At 31.8% G+C, this 23,392-nt stretch overlaps 1 protein-coding gene across 1 annotated transcript in view; it reads right to left on the bottom strand.

The window, feature by feature from the left end:
- Window positions 1-5,497: 5,497 nt before the first annotated feature.
- IRSp53 (Insulin receptor substrate 53 kDa) overlaps window positions 5,498-23,392 on the bottom strand; it is a 130,237-nt gene continuing 112,342 nt past the window's right edge. Inside the window, exons 8-14 of the mRNA XM_085488341.1 lie at window positions 23,018-23,209; window positions 21,715-21,952; window positions 18,904-19,092; window positions 18,054-18,156; window positions 12,185-12,437; window positions 11,162-11,337; window positions 5,498-8,584 (exon numbers count right to left, since the gene is read on the bottom strand). Coding sequence (XP_085344467.1) covers window positions 6,127-8,584; window positions 11,162-11,337; window positions 12,185-12,437; window positions 18,054-18,156; window positions 18,904-19,092; window positions 21,715-21,952; window positions 23,018-23,209 — 3,609 coding nt within the window. The 3' untranslated portion in view covers window positions 5,498-6,126. The remainder of the gene's footprint in view (window positions 8,585-11,161; window positions 11,338-12,184; window positions 12,438-18,053; window positions 18,157-18,903; window positions 19,093-21,714; window positions 21,953-23,017; window positions 23,210-23,392) is intronic.

The raw sequence follows: 23,392 nt of genomic DNA, 5'->3' as shown, positions 1-23,392 counted from the left end.
TTTTTCTATCAATCTATTACATTTCAACGACATATTTTAGATAAGAATAATTTTTCAGCAAATATTAAGAAACATGAAAAATTGCAGAATGTACTAATGCAATTTATAAAAAATGTTTGGAAAATATATATATTTGACATATTTTATTATTTTACATTAATATGCATATATATCAGATTATTATAGAAGTTTTTTCAATCTCTTTGATATTCTAATTCAAATTTAAAAATATGCTTAAAATTCAGTTTGCTACTTTAATACATAAATCTCGTAAACAATACGTAGTAGAAATTTTTCATTAAATATGATTTTAATTTCTATTAACATGTACTACATAAATATGTAAAAAAATATATAAGTGTCTATTTAAAAAAACAATAACCATTTTGGAAAATATTGGAAAATATTACGAGTAAAAAATTATTTACTTTTTTCTTATTGAGAACTCTAAAAACTGTATTAATTTCTCTTATTAAACTTTTTTGTAACTTTGCAGTTATAAGATATTTGCTCGAACATTTATGGATGAATACCCTGCATTTATGTTATATATATATATAATATCTTATTTTTATCTTTTTATCTTTTAATAAATAATTTTTATAACAAATTTTGTATATGCATATTTTAAAAAAGTTTATTTTTAATATATCTTAATAATTACTCTTATTTCATTTGTATAAGCTTGCAGATAATTTTTAGTGTAATGACATTAAATCTGAAAAAAATTTCACATACATTAATATAATAAACTTCACATTTTAAGTTATTTGCAGACTAAAATCATCGACGAAATTAAAAACAATTAATTATTATTCTTAATTTTATCGACCATATTAAATTCACAAATAACTCAAAATGTAGAGTTTGTACCTCTATAATTAAGCAAATATTTTAATGCATATTATATTATTTAAGTGGTTTTAACGTTATTTTTGTTATACTCAACTATCTCAATGTATGTAAAGTTATGTTTTGTGTGGACAATTAATATAAATTGTGTGGACAATTAATATAAATGTATATATAATAAAAGATATAATGACAATTTTAAGAACATCGGTTTCATTTTTGTTTTAAATGTCTGCAAAAATATTTCTTTGTTAAGAATAAGTAAAATAGATAAAGAAAATACAGAACAAGTAAATAGAAAGAAAAACTGTCCGACTCTCATGAGAAAAGGAAAACATAAAGAAATTATAGCAGTTTAAAGAAAAATACGCAATCTACTTAAATATCGTTATTATCTTTTACGGGAAATTGTTATATTATATATATATAGTATATAAAACAATATACATATATATATATATATATATATATGTATATTGTTTATTTATATACTTTTATTATACAATGTATTATGTTAATCTTAATCCAATAAAATTGTGTTCTGTATTTAATTAAATTTTTTACAAAGTAAAGACAATTACGACTCTCATGTAAAAAACACAATTTAAATTCTTTGGGTTATTATAATATAAAAATAAATTTCAGATTTTTTTAACTTGAGATTATTTACGCACATTATGTCGTATCAATTAAAAATTGTATTCTGTTAAAAATCATTTAATAAAAAAAACATTTTTTAGAGCAATAAAAACGTATAAGTTAAATGTTTTGCATATTGTAATTGTTGAAAAATTTTTTGATTATTTTTCTACTATCAGAACTCTTTGGAAGAGTATTGCACATTTTCTGAATTGAAAATGAGAACTGTTTAATAAAAAGTAGAACAGTCAAAATAAGATCAGCAATTCACATTTATATTCGAGAATACAATTTTTTTGGATTAAATAATTGTTTAAAAAATTTTGTAATTACTTTTTTGTCATCAGAACTCTGGATGAGCATCGTATATACTCAGAAGTACACAAGAACCGTTTTATAATATTTGCATTGCAAACTAAACAATCTTTTTCGTTCCTTTTTATAAAGTATAATCATTGCAAGTTCTTGCAAGTATAATCATTGCAAGTTCTTTTCTTTCTAAAATAAGAATGCTGTAATCGCATGTTTTTCATATATTTTTATACATGAAAAATTTTGTTATATATTTAAATATCTAAATATTTTGTACTTGACTTACTTTGTTGTCGAACTGTTACTTTAGTCAAAAGTGTAAATCAATCTTGATCTTATCGTTTTGGAGAATTGTCGAAAACTAACGACATTTGACGACAGTATGATAACATGTATAAAGTAATGCCATGTGAAAAATACTTTGGTTTATATAAACATTTAAAATGATTTTTGACGAAAAACATTCAAGAAATTCATTTGTAAATTGTTTGTTCTATGTATATAAAAAGAAATATATTCTTTAATTTTCTCTGATTTTTATAAAGAATTTTTTTCAAGAACTTTTCATAATCTTCGAGACATTTTGAACAGGATTTCAACTCAAATTGATAATCGAGATAGACACATCTTAAAAATTACAATTTATTGTTATAAAATCAATTTTTTCAGATTGACATAAGACTCAGAAGAAGGGATATGAAAAAATATGACAATATATAAGACTGCAAATACACGTTAAAAAATTGGTGTATTTATAATAACAATAATATATAATATATATATAACGTGTATGCATGTATACATGATTCTTATTACAACAATTTTATTAACATAATCTAATCTAACCCAAATTGCCGGAATCAAATTCGGACGATCGTTATTTATATAATTATATATATGTATAATTATAATTTATTACTCGTAATATATTAACATCTCTGCATCTTATAGACTTCCTTGAATACTTAACTATCGTATTTTAAGTTACAAAAAAATGGTTACTCTAAAATTCGCCTTACGTTCTTCTTCGAATTGAATGTCTTCTGTTTCGTTTTATTCTTATAAATTACGTTAGAATATTATCTAAAACTAAATCTATCTTAAAATGTTGAAAAACGTTTAAAAACTTCAAAATAGCATGTTAGATACAAAACATCGTGATCTATCCAATATTTTCAGACATTAACCCTTTCAGTACCAATAAATGTGTATTAAATACACATTAAGTAGAGTATAATTAAGTAGAGTTAAATATATTAATATATTAATACCATAAATGCGTGTATAACATCTCTTTTTAACTTTAACACTCGTTTCACGAGCTGTCAAGAGATTTTTGTCAGTATAAAAAGGCTGTTAGAGTATAAGATCTATTATCTTAGATATAATTTTATGTAGAACCTTATACAAATGATTGGACTTTTTTAGGTTCACTTTTCATTCATTATAGAAAATTGTATAAACGTGTAATTTAAGCTCCTGTATATCAAATTTAGCCGAAATTAATGTATATATCGAAATTTTTGAAATCGCAGGTTACGAATCAAAAATCAAAATTACAAAAACTGTATGGCGACTTTACTATGGAGGACGTATATATATATATATATATATATATATATATATATATATATATATATATATAAAACATGTTATACCTAATGGAAATTTACCATACAGTTTTTAAGGTCGATGCTTACAAATAAATAATCTCAATATTAACGTATTCAATGTTAACAGCTTAAGGCTCCTGGTTCATCGATCATGTTAAATTGTCGATATCAGAGTCGAGAAAGCATACACTGAAAATTGTTAGATGTCATATTTTTAAATGAAAAAACAATTTAGAAGCCTTAAAGCTGTTATAACACTATAAAAATACATTAATATTATTGAAATTACTCATTCATTCAAGCCCCTTTAGTTTACTTCTTAGTAAACCTATATCGACACACAATGACATTCTTTAAGCTTTTCTGTCACATTACAGAATGTTTTATTTAACATCGTGAGACTACAAACTGTTTTCATATAACGCTTCACATCGTGTTCCAGATGACACGCATCAATACTTTTAAAAGAAATTAAAAAAAGTATGATACGTACATACATCGCACAGACATATCCCATAGATACGGAAAGGGTTAGCGTCATTTCGTTTTTGTTCGAAAAAAATTTGCGGTTGGATAATCGTTTGGCAGTCGTTGATTCTAGTCTCGAGGAGAGAAAAAGCTGCGCGACGAAGGAACTTGTTCAACAAGAGAGGAATCACCTTCGTTCTCTTTACCATCGATCGCTATTAGCGCGAGAAACGCGTGATCTAGAGAAAGGATGGCTTGTCTCATGACAGCGCTGGCGCCGAACGGTCGTTAGTCTTCGTCTTTCGCAGCTTCACAGTTGCGAATATGTTTGTCCTGAAAGGTGTTAAGTTTATGATTAATCGGGATTAATCAGAATGAATCCGTGCTCACTGGGTGATCACAAGGATGATCATACACGACCGACAGAGACTTTGGAATTCTAACCAATTTCTTGAAAATATTAAATTTGAGGAATGCCTGCTCTTTCTTCAAAAAAAAAGCTCGCAACTTCTCATAAATATTCAATTTTTTTAGTTTGGAATATCTTTTATCTTATAGCGTTTTCGATTGGGGTGCACTGGCTGCACTGAATGTCAGGCGCGTGTTCGATTGGTAGTGCCAATGCGCACTTGGCTAGTGTTGCGTGTTCGTTTGAACGCACAACACTCGCATAGTGCGCACTCAGTGCGCACTAAGTGGCACGAGATATTTTGACGGTGCCAGTTCAATGCACTAGATTTAGATGCATGCAAGCAGTAGGGCATTCTTTTGAACGAAAATTCGACATAATGAGCAATTCGGATTTGGCTCTCTTTAATATTTTGGAGACATTTTTGGAATCTTCTTCTAGTTCAAGCGAGCAAGAAGAAATAATTACAACTCTTCGAACTAGAAGAATAATTCCAAATACTGTAAATTATGTAGAATGTGTGAAAAAAATGGATAATGACACCATAAGTGTTATATCTTTTTATATAAACATCGAACCTATACCCTTTTTTAAAATATAATTAATGTACTTAATGTAATAGCATTTTTATACTGAATAATAATAATTTTTATATTTGTCATACGTGATATTCTTGATCATCTTCTATATTTAATTACATATAATAAAAATCATTACTTAACTGAACACAAGATGTCGAGGTTACTTTTTCGTTCTTCCCGGAATCTAGTCAACTCAAGTGGCACTGAAAATTTCGGCGTGTTCTTTTTCACCTGCACTATTCAGTGCAACCCATGGAACTTGTCCAGTGTTCGTGTGAACTGAGTGCGCACTGGTGCGCACTAACTTTTTCCCAATCGAAAACGCTATTATTTTTTGTAGAATGATATATTTTTTCCATTGATTAATTGAAGCCTTTATTTAGATCCTAAATTTACATATAGAAATACGTATAATGTTTCAAACTAGTTTACAAAACAATCAAAGCGAGTAATAACAATTAAAAATGACAAGACTTTAAAACACAATTGCGAATAATCTAGCGTATGCCTTGCACTATGCCAGCAACGAACAAAAAAGACAGAAAAAAAACTATCGCCTGCAGCAACGATACAAAAGTCACGACCAAAGGCGATGTATCATCCGGTAAGGTTGCTCGCTCCATTTCGGGATAAGCTTAGATGTCGTCGCAAAAATGTATCGAGCGTTTTCTTCGACGATGCTGCAAGCCCCTACAACATCAACAGCCAATCGTTCAAAACGAGAGTATCGCGGAAAGGGATTCGCCAAACACGAGTACACCAAAATGGGATATGGAGTCGATCGTTTGCGGAATTAATCTCGTAAAAGATGTGGTCCACGAAAAATTCAAATAAGTAAGATAAACTTAAGATGTTTGAAGTGGAACTTCAGGCTAACATGCGATAACAATCATATACATGCGGCAATAATTTATGAACTAAATGTATGATACATAGGCGAAGATATTAGACGCAATATAAACTTTTTTTGTTCTTAAATTCTTCTTTAAATATTTTTTGAACATTTCCTCTCTTTGGACCATCTTCAGCAGGTTGACTCAAAAAAATTTCAGTGTCTTGTATGTTTTGACCTCCAATATATATAAAACAGTACGCAGTCTCTTCTATGTTCTATTTTATTCTCAATGTTTCTTATTATTTAAAATATTAGAAAGATAATTCTTTATCATCTTCGTTTCTTCAGTTCAATGTTCATAATTTTAATATCTTCTGCATAATAATCTCATTTCATATCAACTCATTCTTGTTGCTCTTACTGTTGCTTTTGCTTTCTCTTTTTCTTATTAACGGACGCATCCATACCCCAGAGATCGTACCAAGGTCCGCAAGTATTCCTATCTCGATCAGACTCTCTTCTCAGCTTAGTCCTCGGCAACAGAGTCTTCTCCGGTATGCTCTGATCCTTAACAACGATGCAGCTGTATGTGGATTCCTCATCAGAAGCCTCAGTCTCGCTGAAGTTCAACGTCGCGTCCTCCTCCTCGTCATAATTTCTCCTATTGTGCATCAGTATCTCGTTCCGCTTACTCTCGTTGTTTTCTTTCAGCTCTGCCACGACCATATTTTGCTTCGCCTCGAGACTGCGTCTACGCTCTTTCTCAATGATGGCCTTTCGCGACACATTGCCGACAAAGTATGCACGTTCCTCCGGCTGCTGTTGAATTCTATACGCCGACCTCTCCGTGATCTTGGGCCGTTCAGCTGGCGTCGGAAAATCATCAAAGTAATCCGTCTTGTCTGGTACATGGCTTCTCTCGGCCGGCTTCGGCTCCTCGTGCCGATGATCGTTCGTAATGGTGCTTTCGCTGTTGCCCAAACTCGAATTCGGGCTACCACCTTCAGAGTTGCTCTGCTTCTCCTCGTTTCCTGCCATTTTGTATTCTTTACGGATCATCTTGGGAATGTCCACGAGCGAACGGTGCTGCCAGAGTGCCATACCTTCCAGAACTTCCGAGTCCCGACGAAATTTCCAGAATGACTTGGTTCGCTTTACGAGCTTCGGGCTCTTTGATTCCTCAAAGGCTCTACCGGTTTGTGCAAGATGGCCCATAGCGGTAATATGGCCCTGTCGCGGTGATTTTCGTTCCATCTTCAGTGTGTTGTTATTGGTATCGCCGTTACTTCGCTCGCTACTTCTCGGTGCAACATTTTGCTTCTGAAGACCCGCGTGATAACCGTGTCTCTCGAGAGCCTTCGATCTCTCTAATTTCGTCTCGAAGTTTGACTCATAACCGCGATCTTTCTCGAGCGAGCCTACTACGTATCGGCCGGTTTCTCCGTAAATCGCCTCTTCCTTATCGGAGTATCTACGTTCTCGGTAGGGTCCAACTGGCCGTTCAGGAGCCTCCTGTGACGGCGGTCGCGGTCGCTCGAATCGTCGACTGGACAATCGTTCGACCATCCTGTTGCGGTTTTTCTCGAACGTTCGTTCATAACCCATCATCTCCTTGCGTTGCTCCGTATAGGCGCGTTCCTGGTCGTTCCTAGAACGAGCGCGGGTTCGTTCGTACGACTGCGCTTCTTCGCGGGTTAGGTTATGTCGTTGGAAGCTCTGTTTGCTATCTCGCGAACGATCGAAGCTTTGCTTGTCTTCCCTCGAGCGTTCAAAGATCTGCTTGTCCTCCCTCGAGCGTTCAAGGTTCGATTTATCCTCTCTTGCGCGTTCAAAATTGGCCTTCTCCTCTCTCAAACGTTCGAAGCTTTGCTTGTCGTCTTTCAAGCGTCCAAAGTTTTGTTTGTCCTCGCGGGAGCTTCGCTCAAGCGAATGCTTATCGTCCCGCAGCATGCGTTCGTCATCTCGCGAACGTTTATCGTCGCGCAAACGCTCCAAGTTCTTCTGACCGCAATCACGGCTACGCTCCAGGCTCTTATACTCCGCGGCGGATCTCTCGCGACGGTCACGCGACAAAGACTCTCGGGTTTCCCTCTCTAGACTTTTATACTCCGCTGCGCTTGTCCTCTCACGGCGTTCGAGAAACTTGGGCGGGCTGTGCTCGCGCGCGTATTTTTGCGCGGTCTGCTCGAGCTTCTGCGCTATATGCTCGACCTTACGGCCCGGTTCAGGAATGGTGATAGTACTTTCATCATCAGATTCCGACGACGAGCTCGAGGACTTGCCATACTTGTCCGCTTCAAAATTGTTTCCTCCTCTTCGCTCCTGTTGAGTTTCTTGAGTGTTCGCGTAGAACTTGTTGTTATTATTATTGTTATTATTATTGTTGTTATTATTATTATTATTATTATTATTATTATTATTATTATTATGATTGTTGTTATTATGACACTCGACGCCAAAATCCTCTTCGTCTTCCTCGAGGTCGTCCTCCTCTGTCTCCGCTTGCGCCCGCTTGTCCATGATACGTCGCTGATCGCCATGACGAGGCGCGTCCACCATTTTTGTCCGTTGATTCGGGCTGGGTCGCTCGTTCGACTGCTGCGCCATCTTCTTGCTCTTCCTCTTCTTCTTCGTTACGTCGCCGTTCTCCAGCGCGAAGTCGTTGTTCTCCATCTCAAAGTACTTCTTCGAGTCCTCGCCCGTCTGATGATTGACTTTGGATTCCGCCCATAGATCCATCGCCGTGCGATACAGCTGCCAGGACTTCTCGTCCCGCGGGATCGTCTTCCAGGAGTCGTTCTCCCACTCCTTGGACTGCTTCTCGTCCTTCGGGAATGGACGATCTCCTCCGCTTCGCGGCTTCCGGCGCCGTTGTCTGTGTGCGCGGCGCGGTCAATAAAGAAGAACGAAAAAAACCAAGGAGGGAAGAAAGGAAGAGAGAGAATAAGGTAAAAAGGCTGGGGTGAAGATGCAGAGAACCACCACCACGGCGGTTTATTTCCAGCGACCACGATAGCGCATGCGGTATCTACAAGAAGGAGAGATACAATTTCGAAGAAAATATAGAAATAACTAATTTTTCACATGGAAGATGTGCGGCTCAGAATAAAAAAAAAGAGGAAATAATGTAATAAAAATCGTACTTATATTAAAATGTGCCAAAAGAGACTTAGCATGCCAATCTTACTATACCAATCGTGCTATTATGCATTATTATGCATTAATGTCAATTTGCTATTGCAAATTTTCTAAAATTGCTATTGAAAAATTGTATAAAAAAATCTAGATAGCAAGTATACGTCATTTTGATGTTTAAGGTGATCCTAAGCATTGTAAGCAATTTTATCGATAAAAACGCGAAGTTGGGTTTGATCATGACTCTTTTTATTGACTATACAGATTGAAAAATCCTTTTCGTTCCCCGTTTGTTAATATTAATATTGTAATTGTGCAAACTCATAAATGAGTTCAACTACTAATATTTTGATTGACTATGCAGATAAATAAATCCTTTTCCGCAATTAAAAGTATTAATATTAACAAACTGGGGAGTACTATAATTTCAGGTAAAAAACAAAAAAGTTAACAAATTACATTTTTTATATTTTTAAAAAAAATTTTTTTTTTTATATAAAATTATAGCGTTCAGTTTGTTATTGGCCTAATTTACATCGATTATTTGATACACGTATCAAATGTCGCACTGACGAATCACAATCATTCTTCTAAAGAATAGAATGATTGGTCAGTAGTACTTAATACGCGTATTAAAGTATATCGATGTAAACTAGGCCATTATTAGTACTTTAATTGTGGAAGAAGATTTTTTAATCTGTATAATCAATAAAAAGATTGATGGTCGAATCCAATTGACATTAACAATAAAAGTTAAATAATATATTCTACATAAGCTTCTTTTATTCAAGGATTATTTTTTTATTCAAGGATTATGACAATTCGAGAATTTTTGCTTTGTCTAAAATTAATTATAGTTGCTAATATTGTCAGAACCCTCCGAAAGAAAAACTCATTTCTATAGCATTCATTCACCGACAAACCTTTATTGTTCACAATAACCTCATAAATCAATCGAATTGAGTGCGGACAGCGAGAGACAAGGAATTGAAATCGTACTAATTACAAGGAGACAGCTGATAGCAGCATGGCAGAGCTATAATGATGTAAAGCTTCAAGCTGAATAGGCTAAAGCGAAGGTACACTTATCCGTTAATTATCAAAGTGTAATGTTGGGGAAGCAAAAATAGATCACAGACCAGAAAAGGTCTAAAATATATTGTTGTAAGTAATAAGTGATAAGTTTGTACACTCTCACTATCGGATTTCTGCAAATAAATAATGATATTCTACGTGTAATTAATGTAAATTAAGGATTAAAACCGGTATAATCTTGTTGAGATAAAAATTTGAGAGATAGAGGAGATTATACACACACACACACACACACACACACACACAATATATTGTGTGTGTGTATATATATATATATATATATATAAAATAATGCTTAAGGGCATTTTTTATTTTAATTTTTAAAATTTATTTCATTTATTTCATTTTTTTTTTCTAAAAAATTACATATAAATAATAACAATCTCATTCGAGACGTAAAAAATGTTAGAATTAAAAAGATTAAGAAAACTGTATTTTTGTAAACATATTATATCATTGAATACACATGCATAGAAAAATTTTACAACATTTAAATTTTTATAAAATTTTTTAAAAAATTATGGAAAAGATATTAAATAATAAAAATATAAAACTACGAAAATTAAATGACTGAACATGTCATTGTTTAAATTAAAAACAGATGATGACTAAAAGAAAGTGATGCGATTGAACTATTAGAAATCTCATTTGTTGAAAAAATAATTTTATCATGTCCTAAAATAATATAATATATCTCTACAATAGTCTCCTCTTTATATTAAAAAGGATCATATTTAATCGATTATTGTTTTTATTATTACAAATAAACATTAAACTCATTTCTGCGTCTACATTCTATACGAATTTAATCAAAATTTTATTGCTTCGGTTTTTATCCTTGATGTAGCTTATGTAAATTATACAAATTCTCTTTTTTAGTAATAATTAAAGTAAAATTCACGGATCACGAAAATTACAAAAAGAATCTTTTTCCAATAGAATACATAGACCACTTTTTAATTTATAATTTATTTATCTATATAATAATTATAATTTTTTTATTATTACAATATATTATTGTTTTAATTATATTATTTTCAAACAAAATCAGTAGAAAAAATTTTTTATACTTAAATATATAAAAAACAAAAACTTACTTTTCTCTATATAATTTACATAGCTTACACTTTACATAGAACACGTAGAAGTTCAACTAAAAGTTGGAAAGAAACATGAATAAACGAAGAGTGAAGAAAGCAAATGGTAGCTGTTAGCGACTTACCTCAACGCTTCATCATCGCTGTAATCGACGTCGGGCTGCACCGGGGGCTCGTTGGAAAAGCCGCTATCGTTGCTGCTATGGAGTGACGTCATTGCCGGAGGTGGTACCGGGGGCACAGGCGGTTGCACTCTTCGTCCCCCGGCTAGGACTGCAGGCAGTGTACCTGATGGACGGATCTGAAACGATTTTTTTACTCCTTGACACTTGCCCTAATCAATCTTGGGATTGGAATGTACACAAATCCCAGGTAGCAAGCGTACGTCATTAAACGTCAAAATGGCGTCAAAAATTTGACATTTAATGACGCCATTTTGACGTTTAATGACGTCAGTTTGCTACTTGAGTACGCATTTTGTAGTAAAGTTTATTTCAGGTTCTAAAGTTCATTAATGGAATTAGTTTACAAAAAATTTATTTTATTATTATTTAAAACCAGACAAGACGTTTTCTATAGATTTTTAAATGCTGGAAACGATACCGCAAGCCAAAATTTTCACCAGCACGTCAGGTTAGGTTAAGTTAAGTTAGGTAAAACATTATAAAATAAAAAACGCATTTTATTTATAGAGGAGAAACATGTACATTCATGATATTTGATCAGTTAACCTTTTTTACAAAAAAAATATTGATTATTGCAAAAAAGCCATTTTTTACATAGTGAAATTTGGTTTGCAGCACCCAAAAATCTATAATAATAAATACTTTGGTTTAAAATAATGTTTGACTGTAAATTAGCGTAGTTTAAGATTTGCACAGTCTCGGTTGTTAAAAATATCAAGAGAAGCTATTATATCAGCAACTTTTATTGCAAACATTATATTCAATTTTCTAATAAACTAACTAAAATATTATTTTTTCAATTAATAATGTGATTTTATTCTGTAACAGTGTAAAATATTATAAAAACTTTTTATTATATAATAAAAGTTTTGTATAGTGAAATACTAACACATTTGTAAGTAAATCAAATAAATCGATCCTTAAAAATAAACGTTCATTGTTGTAATATTCGATTTAGCTCACCGATTTCGATTGGCGTGCTGTTGGAGTTGCCAGAACACTCGGAGTATTAGTCGGCGTGCCGACGCAACTACCATTATTATTGCTATTGACATTGTTATTGTTGGCGGAGTTGCTGCCAGAGCCTCCGGTGGTACCCCCAGGTGACTCGTCGATACTGGCTGGTGTAACTGGCGGACGAGACGGAGGGGGTTTGCAAGGTGGAATGGCTTGCAAATCCGGGGTCCTACCGTTGCTCGTTCCGTGACTCGGTGATCTTCGGGAAATTCGATAATACAATAGGTAAGTACGCGAAAATCCGGAGAATTAAGGGGATGCTAATTAGGTGTGTTTTATTGATAAATATTATTTTCATTTGACATTTTATTAGCTATACGGAATGAAAAATCCTTTACTAGAATATTAAAGTATTCATAATAACAAATCTGGGATATTATGTCTATAAAAAGAAATCAAGAAAGTTAAATAATAATGTACGCAGCAACATTCGCGTATGGCTTCTTTAGGCCTTTTTATTTGTCATTTATATTAAATAATTATAGTTTTCTTATCATTTAAGTTAGGTTGACCCAATGTAAAAAATCAATAGAAAAATTGTAATTATTTAGTTTTTTTGGTTTTTTAAATATACATATGTGTAGTAGCCCAAATTTGTTATTATAAATACTTTAATTCTAGTAAAAGATTTTTCATACTGTATAGCCAATAAAGAATTAAATAAAAATAATATTTATCAATAAAACAGATCTAGCCAGAATTAAAAATGCTTCTCTATGATTATAATACATATATCAATGATCCCAGGGAAATTCGATTTCACGTGAACAATGAGAAATAATTACGAAATTACAGGTTTCTTTAACTACTTTTGTCTCTATATGACGTCTCGAATGACAGATGAGCTGTCAACTCATTATATTATGTGCTTATATAAAAAAAATAGACATTTTGTATGAATATAAACACACGATCCTTGAGATTAAGATACACGAAAGAAAGCACTGTTGTCTTCTAAATCTAGATTAGAAGTCTAATATAAAAGTATAGTTTGTATTACGATTCGTATGTATATGTGCGTACGTTGTAGGTATAATATTAAATAGTATTAAACGTAGCAAAAAGTGATTTCATGTGTGCCATGTATACATGAATTTCTAATACATGTTTGATCTGAATAATATATAATTTAAAATTCAAAATATCAGTAATTATTATTTCAAAATCAGTCGGTAATTACCGATATATTTAATTCCAAAATGAACTTTAATGAATAAATGTATCAACTATTTTCTTCATGCCGCACAATAGGTATCATCAAATTTTGTGTTTTAAAACTTATTCGACCATTATTCTGTCAATGGACGGATATCCAAAGCAACTTTAAATGTTCAAAGTGTGTCAGAACTTTTCTTCATCCAAAACAAAATACAAAGGCTTTGGTATTCGGAAATTTCTTAAGATATAACGAAAAAGAATATTCAATGCCAGCAGCTACTATCCCAAGTAGCAAACTGACGTTATTAAATGTCAAAATGACGTCATTTGACATCTAATAACGTCAATTGATGTTAAAATGATGTACACTTGCTACTTGGGATAAAGAAATTGGCGCAGCAGCCCAGATAGCAAACCGACGTCATTAAATGTCAAAATAACATCATTTTGACGTCGAATGACGTCATTTTAACGTCGATTGACGTCATTTTGACGTTTAGTGGCGTCATTTTATTACCTGGGAGAAATGGGTACTTCAGTACGTATACAATGAAGAAAAGGTGAAAAATTGTGCATTGACAGAAGATTTCAAGAGACACGGTAGTGTCTCGCGACCAGTTAAGGGCGTAGCGGAGACACCGTGTATCTTAACGCGAGTCGGACATTTGAGTCTTTATAATATTTCGAATCCTCAATAATGGCTGAAGCAATCGAGTTTATACTAGACTTAATCGATAGATTGAGTTCGAATTATATAATAAAAGTGTCTTTATTTCTGCTCTACGTGATTTGTAAGCAGAGATATATAAATGCAAAGTCGAAATTTAAAAAATTTCTATTAAGAAACGTCCCCGTCATCATTATCATCATTATCATCATCATTATCATCATCATTATCATCATCGACCACGCATACGTAGTAGTATCGTGCTACACGTATTCACACGTATACAACACATGCGCACACATATATCACACGTACACAACACATGCAAGATGCATGTAGTGGTAATTTTGTCCATCTCGCACGTTTTACAACAGATGGCGATAGTGGCGCTCCGCCATATCGGCAGCGTGCGGGGTTATGTTGGCTAACTCTCTCTCTCTCTCTCTCTCTCTCTCTCTCTCTCTCTCTCTCTCTCTCTCTTTCTCACACACACACGCACACACACACACTCTCTCATTCTCACTCACTCACTCACTGTTCGTTTTGTGTACTTATTCAGTACATTCATGATTAAACATCTATATGCATTAATGTGAAATTTACTTACAATTAGTTTACTTGAAATATTCAATCTCTAAAGTGTTTATCTTATAAGATAGACAAAAAAATCTGAGTAAATAATAAGAAAAAAAAACAAGGATTATTATTGTCATAATTTTTTATCAATTAAGTACTCTCAACTATCCAATAATTAAATAAATACGTACAAATGTGCGCGCGTGTACACACATACACATATTGATATTAAAGAGATTGAAGGAGAGGAAGGAGAAGATAAAAATTTAAATATTCACATATATTTTCAAATATTATATATGAATTTATAGTTTACATATCTAATTAATAATGAATTTCTAATTATATTAAACATATCAAAATAAAGACATACATGTATTTATCAAATGAATAAAATTATTGAATACAGACTTAAAAAATTTATTAAACATAAACTTAAAAAATTAATTAATTAAACATATTCCAAATTTAGAAAAAATAAACTTTATTTATATATGCAACAGCTTTTTAGACTAAATTTTTAAATTCTATTTTATATTAGACAATTATCTCAATCAACATCTACGTCCACATTAGCTGCACTGCAGACTACCTCTACAGCCACATTATCTGCTCCGCGGATATAGCGTTATGCCAATACGATACATTACATGTACTTACTTACTTGCCTTTACTGTACCAACTCTTGTTCTTTCCACGTAATCATGTTTTTACAGTTATCGTTTGCTGTATATCTTCCAGCAAACTTTATTTCGTGTGAAGTGTATTTAATTAATTAAATCTCTGCGAAAGATTGAGAAGATGAAGGGATAATTCAAACTATGAAGACATGGTTACATGGAAAAGACAAGAGTTGATACAATAATAAAGACATACATGTATTTGTATCCTGCTGGCATAAGGTTATAGAAGTTGATTGAGATTGAAAAATAATAATGAAAATAATAAAAAAAATAAAGACACATGTATTTGTATCGTGCTGGCATAAAGTTATAAAAGTTGATTGAGATTGAAAAATAATAATAAAAATAATTAAAAAAAGGAAATATTCATTCATCATTTAAAAGCATATTTGAAATCTGTAGAATAAACAGTTTTTGCAAAAAATGTGGAGCATTAGAGCTCTAGTAAGTCTAAAAATAAATGTAAACATCAATTAATAATAACTGATGTTATATATATATTATATATATAAACCAATTTGTTGCAATATTCACTATAAAAGGTTGTAAGGGTAAGATGGCTAAAAGTGAATAATTTAAAAGATAGTTAACATAATTTTACATAAACTGAAATATTTCATAGAGTAAAATATTTGTAATATTTCGAAGTTTATGTAAGATTATGTAAAAATTATACCTTTACAACTTTTTATAGTAAATATTGCGAGGAATCGATTTATATGAGAAAAATTAAGGTAATTCTATTTTGAAAATATAAGTGACCTTTAAATAACCTTGAAAATCGCCGTTTAGGAAAAAGTCTGTGTCAACTTTTTCTTTTTCGAAATCCTGCAACTCTTATCTAAATTTAATAGAAAATGTATAAAAAATGCTCGACATTAGTACACACACACACACACACACATATGGGTAAATTTATATAAATAGGGTGCTTTAGGAGGAATGATCAGGATTCTAGGATATGATTGTACACATCATTTTAAGCAAAGAAGTTTAGATAAACATGTTTAATAATTGTTCTATTCCAATCATAAAAATATACAAAAATGAATGATATAATCTCTAAAAACTCACCTTTAAAAAAAGGTAAAAAAAGGCGACCAGTTAAGGGCACGCCATTAACAAAAATTATCCATTGCAAACCCATGTAGAATCCTATCCTATTGCAAACCCATGTAGAATCCTATAAAAAATTAATCATTGCAAACCCATGTAGAATCCTAGGCAAAATTAACCATTGCAAACTCATGTAGAAATGTATTAAAAATGATCCATTGCAAACTTATGTAGAATCCTACATTGCAAACCCATGTACAATAGAATTGTATGAAAAATTATCGATTATTAATTCATGTACAATCGTAACAAAAGTAATGAAATAAAAAAAAAATTGCGCCAAGTGAAAGTAGAAACTTGTACCAGTGGAAAATTAAAGTTGCAGACATATATAGAGTCGTATAATGAATCAGTAAAAATTTAAATTTGCAAATGTAGAATCGTACCATAAAAAAACTTATCTTTTAAAAAAAAAGATAAACAAGATGCCAAGTCCATGCGCCATGTAAAAAAGAAATAAAAAAATTTTAGTTAAAAAAACTGGGCGCGCTGCTAAGTTTCAAAATTACAATGCACCTTAAAGTAACATTAATTAATTTAAACACAAAACATATTTTAACTGTAATGAGTTTAAAAGTAACAATTTAATTTTAATATTGTTAGAATATTATTTAGCAGCGCTCCCAGTTTTTTTAACTATAATTTTTTTATTTCTTTTTTACATGGCGCATGGACTTGGCATCTTGTTTATCTTTTTTTTTAAAAGATAAGTTTTTTTATGGTACGATTCTACATTTGCAAATTTAAATTTTTACTGATTCATTATACGACTCTATATATGTCTGCAACTTGAATTTTCCACTGGTACAAGTTTCTACTTTCACTTGGCGCAATTTTTTTTTATTTCATTACTTTTGTTACGATTGTACATGAATTTATAATCGATAATTTTTCATACAATTCTATTGTACATGGGTTTGCAATGTAGGATTCTACATAAGTTTGCAATGGATCATTTTTAATACAATTCTACATGAGTTTGCAATGGTTAATTTTGCCTAGGATTCTACATGGGTTTGCAATGATTAATTTTTTATAGGATTCTACATGGGTTTGCAATAGGATAGGATTCTACATGGGTTTGCAATGGATAATTTTTGTTAATGGCGTGCCCTTAACTGGTCGCCTTTTTTTACCTTTTTTTAAAGGTGAGTTTTTAGAGATTTTAAAACTTTCTGCGCGCTTAAATAATATTATGCAAAACTCGGAAAATTTCTTCGCAAAAATGGATTGCATGCAATATAAACAAAAGAAATAATAAATAATTAGTAAAAATATTAATTTATTCATCATAAAATATCCCAAGTAGCAAATGAGTCATTTTGCTATGACGTCATTCGACGTTAAAATGACATATGCTTGCCACCTGGAATATTAAAAGGTCCGAAATTTGGTAACGCAAGACAATAATAAAATTAAGTTTTATGATTAACAACAATAATTATAATATTAAAAACAATATTAAAAGTTTTATGATTAAAATTTTTACTGATTAAAGTGCGAGATGTTGTATAACGCGAAATATTTTGAGTTAGAAGAGTTAATAACGTGTAATTGCAAATAAATGCGAAATCCGGTATTATCGCACTTTGAGCTTTGGGTAAGATTTACTCACCCCAAAGTATCGTCGATTATAATTTCGGTGTACGCCAAGGGAAACCACCCCGAGCTTTGAGTGCGGAGATTCTCACCAAATTGCCATCCCTTCTGACGGTCTCCTGATAAAAGAAAATGAAAAATATGTAAATTTGCAACGCAAAATTCACTTATTTTTTGCAATTAAGTCTGTTTTTTAATTGTAAAAATTTTAAAATTAGAAAGGAAATGAGAGAATAATTAGTTTATCTTTATATTATATTTTATATTGTACTTGAATTTCTTTTTGTTAAGTTTCCTCCAATTGCAGCTTTATATATACATATATATGTATAAAAGAAAATGTGATAGAAGTATATATATATATATATATATATATATATATACAATATTAATTTTTATAAAAAAAATTGCTACAAATTCAAATCAGCTATTATAAGATCGCAGAACATAATTCTAGAATAATATATGCATTTAATACAAAATTAAAGAGGAATTTGGTCATTAATATTATATAACTCGATATTATTTAATTAAACAAATCTATTAATTATAACATAATAAGTAACAATTAGATTATAAATAAATAATTATTGTAAATTATTTATTAATATATAATAACTATTAATACATAAACTATATAATTATTTATTTAATATATAATAATTGTTATTATTAATAAATATAATAATTATTAAATTATTATTAAAATAAAAAAAATATTCTAATTCGGCAATCTTTTCGATATCTCTTTTCCTTTCTTAAAAAAAACTGAAAGATAGAATCCTCATTGATTCTTCATGATCTCTGGATTTTGTTATGCGCCAAGATGAGTATCGGATCAACGGACCCCTCAAGATCGAACTCACCCATCAGAGCGATGAGGTCGCCCTCCAGAAAACTCAGCTGATTTTCTCCCGAGCTAAGGTAGGCGAAGAGAGCTCTGGCGAGAGGAGCGTCTCCCCAACCCCCAGTGCCGATTCCGATGCCGCCGCCGCCGCTGCTGCGGGATGTGGGAGGCGCCATGGAACGCGGTCGAGGTGGGGTCTCTGGAACCTCTGGAAACCAGAAGCGCTGTGTAACTGACCGAGAGTCTCCGCGAGAGGTGGAGAGATACATATATAGGGGGTGAGTTTGGCGGGGAATGAGGATGAGCCCAGGATAATGCGAGGGTAGTTTCGGGGTAAACCAGGGCAATTAGGTCAGCGGACGATAGCGATGGTCAGAGTGATTGTTGGAAAGTGGAATGAGCGTCGAACCCTCCCTAAGGGACATTGGAAATGGAGGAGAGACAAGTTTTCCAAAAATAATCAGCGATTTATTTATTAATGCACGACCAGTTCTGAAAGCTATGGTAAAATTAATTTAACGCGAATATGTGATATTAAATGTGAAACACGGTATTATGTATTATTAAAATTTTTGATGTCGAATTATTTACGAAAGCGAGAAAGCAATCGAAGATTTTGTCGTGGTAACAAATAATGAAACGATTTATGTATACATAAATTTTGTGTTATTTTCATGTAATATGCGGTATCCCATACCTGAACTATCACATTGAGAAAAATAAACAATTAAATTTATTATTAAAGCATTTTTATATCTTATTTAATTATGTATATGAAAGCGTTGAAAAAAATCGGCAAAATGTTTTAAGATTATTTTTGTATTCACAAATTTGACAAAATAATGGAATTTTTTTCCTCTATCGCACAATTTACTAAATTAATTTTTTTATTTAGGCATTAGTTTTTTTCTTTATATTTAAATGGACAATCGAGGAAAATATTATCAAATTTTATATTTATATTAGAATAATACTTTATTTATATTTTTATGTGATACAAAAAAATTTTTGTTAAGTTTTTGAAGAAAATTTATGATTATAAATATGACACATTCTTGTAGATATGTTTTGTAAAAATGTTTTGCAAATTGAGAAGTTTTGTAGAAAATAAAACTTTATTTTTGTCACAACTTTTTAATTTTATTATTAGAGATACGATTTAAAAATTCATAGATACAATTTAGCAAACCAGTATTGTAAATCGTATCAAACCACCAGTTTTTAACATTTAAAATTTACAATATGAAACAATGTGATAAATTTATGTTAATATTTAATGTGTATCGTTGATAAAGAACTATAGTTGCAAATAAATAAAAAAATTTTTGGTATTTTTTTGACAAGTTTATTTGCAATTGTAATATTTACCTTAGGGGGTACGATTTAACATACCTTCCCATACTTTTTTGTTCATTTATATTTAAATTTAAACTCTTTGTTTTTATTCGTTTTTTTTTCGTTCGATTTTCATTTTCATTCTTCGCACGGATAATGTAACTTGGCGTAGTCAAAGAGAAACAAATTTTCAGAGAGGAGCCTTGTCACGGAGGCAGCACGTGTAATAACGGGTATATAATGGACTGTATATAGCCTAACGCCATGATGAAATACGGGCCCGGGTCGCATTGCACAAACGAAAGCATATTTCGTTTTTTATTGCGCGCGGAGACCTGACTCTCTCCGTTCGAGAGAGCTTCAGGTTTCGACGTAGTCTCCGAATCTGATCACAACTGGAATTTATACGATCGAAGCGTGATACAGAGCGCTCGTGCGCGTAAAAAGGGAGCGGAAATGTCATTGAGACTGCTTCCATTCCGCCGATTTTTTTCGATCGTTTCCGTTCACCCGATGGCTCGTTGTTGCTGTCGCACGCGACGTAACAAACAAGCAGTTCAACGATAATTCTGGGTTTAAATAAAAATCTTTAATTTCTATATTATTATATTTATTTTTTGTTTTCATTTTTTTATGATTTTTATTTTTTATTTTTATTATATTTATTTTTATAAAACAATTAAAAGGCCAATAAGAACCATGCGTAGGGGTCGTGCACGCAATATAAAATTAAATAGGATAATAAATTAAAGTAACGACATTCGTAATGTGTCGTTTGAAGAGTGTACATCGTTGACAGCTCTCGGAGTATTTGTTCTTTCGTTTAATGGAGTGCATGGAGATGCGTTTTTCTATCGTTTGGTACCGATGGGAGGCTCCCTTGACGAGAGATCGATCCGCAGTATGCAGTCTTTAAACACACGAGTTTTCATTTATTTTATGGCAATGGAATCTCTGAAGATGGCCCGAAGTGGGACCGAAACGTCAGATAATTAAATTTATATTCAACTTTATGATTCATTCGTTGCTTTAATTTTTTATCCTCTTTAATTTTATATTGCGTACACGATACACCTCTACGCATGGTTCTTATTGGCCTTTTAATTGTTTTATATTTTTAATACGTAGAATCTTTATATATTTATTTTTATATTCATTTTGATATTTAATTTCTTAATTAAAGAAGACATATTACAACTTGACGTAATTTAATTTAAAAAAATCTAATTTATGTTTTATAATAATGCATAACTAACTTTGCTACAATAGTGCGCTAATGTAACTATTCAAAGTACAATTACGAGATTATTTGGCCGGGTATAAGTGTATAATTTAATTCAAACTAAATTAATCCAATTCTCTTTATTTATTCAGCTCAATTTATTTATAATTTCTCGAATATAAAGAAAACGAAAGTTAGAAATAGCAAGGCAAAAATCAATGTTAGTGTCGCAAAAAAAAGGAATAGGAAAAAAGAGCCAGAACAGCAACGTACCGGGGCCGAGAGATAATGTCGAGGCGTGCAGATTGGCTTCGGATCTTGCTCTGGAAAGGACAGCAGGAAGATGCGGCGTTGGACCGAGATGGCCACCGGACTGCGGATTTCCGGGTAATGGACCCAATCGCAGTTCCAGACAGGAGCTGTCCATGCTTCGTGTCTTTCGCAATTGCGAGCTCATCGTCGTCAGTTCCGAGCCACCGTTCTCTTCATCCTCCGGCCAGAATGACGTTTGCTGCCAAGATGTAAATTGCCATGTCAAATTGGAATTCTTAACATCGCGCGCACGATATACTACCTTTTATTAACTGTTTGTACATGTAAAGTAATATTGTATAATTTATCGTCCAAATATTGCTCAAAAGATTGCTATATTATTAGTTTCTTCTTATCTGGATAAGAGAAGGAATCTAAACATCCAAATAGCAAGAGTATGTCATTAGACGTCAAAATGACGCCATTTTGACGTTTAATGATGTCAAAGACGAAGTAATTGCTTTATCTTATATTTTTATCTAAATATATATAAAAGCATATATTATCTTCATTTTAGAATAAAGAAAGAAATATAAAATACATGTATTCTTTCATACTATCTAACCTAACCTCTAAGTATACACATTTTAAAGAAGATATACTTATATAGGTTATAGGTGAGGTATTTACTTTTTACTTCTATCTTTATTCTAAGTCATTCTAAGTCTTATTTGGAAGTCTTATAAAAGAAAAAATTAAGATAAATAATTATATTAAACAAAATAATCTTTATCTAAATGAAAGTGTATATGTTATCTTCATTGTTAGCTGACAGAATAAAGGAAAAAAAGTAGTGCATAAAAATAATATATAATAATATGAAAGAGAAATATACTTTTTCTCTTTCTCTTCTTTTATTTCTATCCATTTTATAACCTAGAATAAATTTAGTACTTTAATAGATGTATATACTTTATTTTATATACTTATTTCTTTATTCTAGGTTAAAGATAATATATGCTTCTATCTTTAGACAGAGCAATAACTTCATTATTTAGCGAAGTTAGATAAAAAGCTTTATTTTGTTTCATCTAGATAAATTGAAAACAATTTAAGACTATATATATTCTATGAATATTTTATACATAATTTTATCTCATTCAATTTTAATTAAATGTTAAATAATGTAATCATGTTAAATAATGTAATTAAACGTCAAATCGCATACGAGAAAACAGAACTTCGCGCACGAAACAATTCGGATCCAGGTGTGAATCATTACAAGAGATTTACGCGATCAACTATACGTCCGCCCTGAATTTACCCTGAGTCTGGAAGCGAACATGTCCTCCACCGACTGGGGCAAATATTCCCTGGTGGCGGCAACCTCGCGCCATTTATCAACTGAGGGATGAAGCGCAGCCAGTGCAACCTCATGAAAACTCGCATAGTGCTTTGCCAAGGAGCATTGTCGCTCCAACACGAAACCGTATCGTCGTCTCTCCTGAGTCATCGCCTGTGAAAAGAACGTCGGAGTGTGTTAATGGACTCGCTCTGTTAATGAATCTCATCGGTATAATCCATCATCTCGGCGCCTTCATCATCCCTAATATATTTAGAAATATTTAGAAATATATAGTTTATAACAAGGGGCGACAGGTGGCCTCACATAATCAGTCACCGACTGATATACGAGGGG

Source organism: Nylanderia fulva, unplaced genomic scaffold, assembly GCF_048542155.1.
Source record: "Nylanderia fulva isolate GAGA-0341 unplaced genomic scaffold, ASM4854215v1 Scaffold68, whole genome shotgun sequence".
In the NCBI taxonomy this organism is placed as follows: Eukaryota; Metazoa; Arthropoda; class Insecta; order Hymenoptera; family Formicidae; genus Nylanderia; species Nylanderia fulva.
This window is presented reverse-complemented; position numbering and strand designations above follow the sequence as displayed.